This window comes from Dysidea avara, chromosome 4, assembly GCF_963678975.1.
Source record: "Dysidea avara chromosome 4, odDysAvar1.4, whole genome shotgun sequence".
NCBI lineage: Eukaryota > Metazoa > Porifera > Demospongiae > Dictyoceratida > Dysideidae > Dysidea > Dysidea avara.
The window spans coordinates 24,597,474-24,603,473 of record NC_089275.1 but is presented as its reverse complement, the minus strand read 5'-3'; the positions used below and the strand labels follow the sequence as shown (position 1 = coordinate 24,603,473).

Below are 6,000 nucleotides of genomic sequence, written 5' to 3'. Positions count from 1 at the left end.
GCTACGTTTTTTTTAAATCTTGGATACTGGAATGCCTACTACAGATCCACCTTTCAAGGGTCTTCCCTAACGAGTGGTGGAGTGGCACAACACTGTTCTACTTTCCTCAAATCCCTTTAGTGTGGTTAAAAAGAATCTATGTAATTAATAAGATGACTTTGAAGTTGGTAGTAAATATACAGTTTTCCACTTTACTTTATTTTGCTGGGGGGTAAACCTGAGGAAGGTGACAAAATTGGTAAGTTAGCTAGTTGAACCTATTAGTCTATATCATTAGTTCCTGAATTGTATATGCTATTCATGTCTGTAGATCTCTATAGTATTTGCTGTCACATAAAGCACAAGGTCTTCCATAAAGTGTGCATGGCCAGGATACCCAAGTAATATAACATTCACTGTACATAGCCACAAAAAATATTATAAAACACAAATAGATAGATACAATGCAATAACTAAAAGTACTTTTTGCACAACGGATGTACATGTTGTATACCTAGATGCAATGCACATACAGTGTACAACATCTGCAAATAAAAAGGATCTCCATAAAATGCAATATACAGAGAAACAATGCCACAAATAACAAGGGCAGGTGAAATTTAAAAGACTACTAAAATAATTAAATAAATTATATGTGTAATTTATAAGAAAGATAAATTCATCAAAACTATGAAAGAATGAATGTTACTTTACCCGACCATGAACAAAATATGTTGTAAGATTTCCTTTGCCTTTGACAAAAATTTCTCCTCTTTTCTCAATTTGAAATCCCTGATCCTCTAATATAAAAGCTGTAGCCTCAGTAACCTACATGTATAATCAAATTAATAAAAGTACGGTATCGCTCAAACACAATGTCGTCTCGCAAGAGTATGAGTGTCTAAAAAACTCGCTAATTAAGGGGCGTGGGACCCATTTTGTTCGCGAGTATTCATACCAAACGAAACGGGATGAATACTTGCGAGCAAAACAAGTGCCATTCCCTTTAATTAGCAAGTTTTTAATTTATCACACTCTCGCGAGACGACGTTGCGTTTGAGTGGTACTGTAATTCATACACGATTTCTGTGTAGACATGAAAGCAGACTACTTATATTGATATCATGAAAGATACAAACTTTTTTTGTGGTGTTGAATATAAAGGTTACTGTATGTCAAGATCTTTGCCCATGACATTAGTGATGGACGTGCAATACAGTATATCAATAATATGTATGTGTATTGTGATAAAATTTCTGTTGTCTACAATTGCTTTCATGTTGTGATGTTATCCACTTTTATACCAGTTTACAGGAAAATATTTTAACCCTTAAACCTGCAGAGAACTTTTGGGGAATGTGTGTTTACACAATATGGGCAAGCATGGCGACACTAGGTGGGGTAACTTATTAAATTCTTACAGTCTACAAATACATCAATTAAAAGTTTATTCACTGGAATACTTGGTGAAGGTTAAATGAACAGTGCACAGCAACTACAGTGGCTTACTAGTTATGAAGTAATAAACAGCGACGAGTCAAATCTCCATGTTTTAAGGTTCTTGCACATGTTTAATTTCAATTGTGAGTTTACTCACATGAGCCATATATGGCCGGATAGAAAATTTAATGGTGAATTGACTGGAATGTGTTGCAAGGTGATAGGAGTAACCACCATCGAGTTATTGACAATTTTATAAAGCTATGTAAAAAGTTTGTGTGTTTCTTTACTGAAAAGTTATTTTCACGGCTAGTTTTGGCCTCACCATTTAGCATTAGGGTAAAACCCAAGGTATCATTTTAATCCTTATTACATCACAAGTAGAATGATGTAAATTGCATAAATAGGACAGACTCTAAAAGTTACAGTGCTTTGTGCAAGGCACGTGTATTTGGGCCAGTTTTCTGGCCTATGTGGGTTTAAGAGTTAAGACATTTTTCAGTAGAGATTTCTAGTAGGTATGTATAAGTGCTACAGTAGTAACTGATTACTGCTTTTTGTTTTTTTATAAATTAAATTAGGTTTAACTTCTAGCTAGAGATCGGGGAAAAAAATTGAAGAAAAAAAATTACTATGGTTTAATGCTGATTTATATATTTATTGTATTGTGATTTGTCAATTTTGTCAAAAGACATGGGTACACAGAAGGCTTATAGCCTGCAAGTGTGATGTAATTTAAATACAGACACATAAAGACATGACATATATACATAGTACAAGTAACTATATAGTTGCAAAATATAAAAATGTAACAGTTAGAAAGACAGAAAAAAACAACACAAAAACATCTAAGTATAATTAAAAGTTACAGTAAAAGAAAGTGATAAAGAGCATATGAAGGAGCAACATGCGAAGAAAGAAGAGGCTAAAATACACTGTAGTCATTGGAAAACATAGGTTTTGTGGTTACAAAAGAAGCCACAAACTTGTTGCATAGCTTGGTTGCGGATTGAGAATGGATGCTTCTTAGGGTGTTTACTGCTTATCTTTACTTATATAGGCCTTTACGATACCTATGCAATGATTCAGCTCTGATCCATTAAACTGGAGATTACAAAGCGCTAAAGTTGAAAGCCATACATGTGGAACAGGGTCGGTAAACTGTTACCAACAGCAATACAGTCTATCATTAGATGCAGTTTAACGACTCTGTTGACTGTTGACAGTGTCACAGTAAACAGACCATACAAACCACATGTAACCCATAATATGATTATCGTGTGATGGTTGATAGCGCAATACTGTATTGGGAACGTCACTGTAATTAATTGTGCAGTGGTAGGCTAAGGCTATAAGAAGCATGTGTACAGTAAAGCTATACCACAACTGTAAGAACCATATTGGAAGCTGGTCATTTAATTCCTGTCTTTCTTGTGCACTGTTGACCATAAGAAGGAATATTTCCGTTAACTTTCACTAGTCACTCAGACAACATATAACAAGAATCTCTTGTAGTTACTATTTTCGGCCAAAACTCTTTAATGCTACTGAGGTAATCATAATCCCAGCATTCTGGTCTGAATACATACATCCTTGTACAACAAGACATAGGAATTAAAATTAGACTAATATTCATTCTTGTCAGTAGTAATTGGGAAACCATGCCTGAAGTAGAAATTAATTGAGAAACTATTGTGGTAGGCAGATATAGGTTGACACCCTTGCAACAAATACTTCTTGATCAAGAGGTTTCACAGTATTACACTGAAAAAAGTGTGTGTGTGTGTGTGTGTGTGTGTGTGCAAAAGTGTGTGCAAACGTGTTTGAAAATTTTCATATGCTTGGTCTATCAACATACAATAATTGGTGGACAAACTTAATTTACAAAGCCTTTACTAAAAACTGCAGCATAGAATAGCAATCAAGCCACAAGTCTGATACCATATGGATAGACAGACAAAATGAGATTTAAACAGCTCAAAACCTTAAGCACTTCAGCTAGTTAAGTCAAAATAATGACACTGACATTATAAATGTACCCCTATATTTACTGTACCTGTATTGTTCCAGGTTTACCAGTGGAGTACATTCTACTGGAAACGTTAACAGTGTTTCCCCAAATATCATACTGAGGCTTTTTAGCTCCAATTACACCTGCTACAATTGGACCATGATTAATACCTGGATAAAATACATATCACTAATATATTTGGAAACAGGTAGTACAGGTTAACACTTACCCACTTGGAGCTTGAAGTCATTAAAGGAATCCTTGTTTATTCTAGCTAATCCTTGCATCATTGCTAGTGCATAATCTGCCATTAATCCAATATGCTGTAAACCCTTGCTCTAATATAAAACAAAACAGTGTAGTACAGTATGAAATACATATAAACAAACATGCCGCATATGTACTCACCTGGTTGAGTCCTGTAGCAGCCATGTAAGTGCTACCGATAGTCTTTATCTTTTGTACACGACTAAACTTCGGCTTTAATAGTATCTGGAAAAGATTACATTCACAAATACAAGTGTATTGGTAAAAATATAATTTGGCATGCACACATAGCTTTACAATTCATAGCCTAAAATGTCTGGTACCACTCTTTCCTTTAATGTGGTCTACAGTACCGCTCAAATGTAATGTTGTCTCGTGCGAGCGATTAAAAACTGAGCTAATTAAAGGGCGTGGCACCTGTTTCACTTACAAGCATTCATCCCAAACGAAACGTGATGAACACTTACAAGCAAAACGAGTGCCATGCCCTTTAATTAACTTGTTTTTTAATTGCTCGCACTCTCGTGAGACAATGTTACATTAGAGCGGTATTGTGTCTGATTCTACCAATTCTACTAAGAAAAGGGAAATTAAAACTATAAATCTGAATAGGGTGTTACTATTCAGTGGACTGAACTACTGGACTGGAACATTGGACTGGACTGACACATTTTTTGGTTTTTGTGCATTCTATGGTTGGATTCATGGAGTCTTGCTAGTGGGCACCCTTAGGGCACTTGCAGCCCACTTCTAAATGCTGAAGACGAACAATGGAATATGCGAAAACTGTCTTTTTATAATTTTGCTACTGTTCATTATGCTATTTTACAACACTTATTCCTTACCCTGGTGTGTAGTAATTGAATGTGACAGCATTAGTTAACCAGCAATCAACTAGCCAGTAGACAATATCTTATATCCTTAGAGCAAGCTTGAGGAACAAGCTAGTCTCGCTAGCGTGACCAGACCTCTAGACTTGCCTCTAGTTCAGTGCGGGGGCTTAAAAATTAGAGATTTTTCAGTATGGGTGCTTATAATCTTCAATTGATAAGTCCCTGCACTGAAACAAAAGTCTGGCAAAGAGACTAGCTTGCAGTTGCTCCTCAAGCTTACTCTAAGGATATAACTCGAAGGATATTATCTACTGGCTAGTTGATTGCTGGTTAACTATTGCTGTCACAATCAATTTCCTGCACTGCCTGTAGCATTACTACACAGCAGGGTAAGGAATAAGCATTGTATAGTGGTATAATGAACAGTAGCAAAATTATTTAAGAGACAGTTTTCACATATTCCACTGTTCGTCTTCAGCGTTTAGAAGTGGCTGCAGGTGTCCTAAGGGTACTTACTAGCAAGACTCCGTAAATCCAACCACAGAATGTGCAAAAACCAAAAATATTTCAGTCCAGTGTTCCAGTCCACTGAATAGTAACACCCAATCTGAATATGCCTCTCACTTATATAACAGATTCAGTAACACAGAGGGCATAAAAGTAAGGTTGTTCATTGGTCAAGTTATTAAAAAATCAGCTTGAAACTTAAGAGTTCCTTAGGCATAAAATGAAATGATATTTCACGAAATTTTGTATGCAAAACTAAAGTATCACAGGCTATCACAACAGCTCTTTAGGCGTAGATTACAGTAAGTTGTACACTAGCAAAGTTTCAGGCACCTTAAAATAGCTCATCAAGTGTATAGGTTAAAAACAAATTTTGTGCAGCTGGACTTAATCGGTCATAAAACGTATTCCTAACCAAAGATTGAACAATCACACTACCAGAATGGGTATTGGCATAAACTAAACTTTATAAATCATTTTCCATTACTAAGAGTCAACAATAAACCATAAAAGTACCACACATCAACTTGTAAACACACTATACTGTACATAAACTCTACTAACGTCATCAAAATCATTAATGATCTCATTTAGCAATCGGAGACACTCAAGACCTTGCTTGTTAATCTCAGATTCATTATAAAACTCAGCAAAGTTAGGTATAGATGCAAACATCACACACACATCATTGTGTGATTCACTGTATAGTCCCTGAAACAAACAAATACACATGTACATCAATATGCGCAAAATAGATCTGTGTAGATGTATACAGTTGTATCTACAGTATTAGGGGAAGCACAGAAAATAAGGATAAAACAATAAAAAAACACAATAATTCTATTGCTCACTGCTACATAGTGTGCATGAAGTGTAGCCCATATTTTTGTCTTCTAACTTTCTATACTTCAAGCTCCTAGCTATAGTCTGTTTTTGGTGTGAATATTATCCTACAAAACTCTG

General features: G+C 35.5%; 1 protein-coding gene across 1 annotated transcript in view; it reads right to left on the bottom strand.

Moving 5' to 3' along the window:
- Positions 1-391: 391 nt before the first annotated feature.
- The window catches only part of LOC136254469 (adenylate cyclase type 6-like), a 50,485-nt gene continuing 44,876 nt past the window's right edge, over positions 392-6,000 (bottom strand). The window contains exons 23-27 of the mRNA XM_066047162.1: positions 5,602-5,748; positions 3,839-3,922; positions 3,660-3,768; positions 3,476-3,600; positions 392-807 (exon numbers count right to left, since the gene is read on the bottom strand). Coding sequence (XP_065903234.1) covers positions 685-807; positions 3,476-3,600; positions 3,660-3,768; positions 3,839-3,922; positions 5,602-5,748 — 588 coding nt within the window. The 3' untranslated portion in view covers positions 392-684. The remainder of the gene's footprint in view (positions 808-3,475; positions 3,601-3,659; positions 3,769-3,838; positions 3,923-5,601; positions 5,749-6,000) is intronic.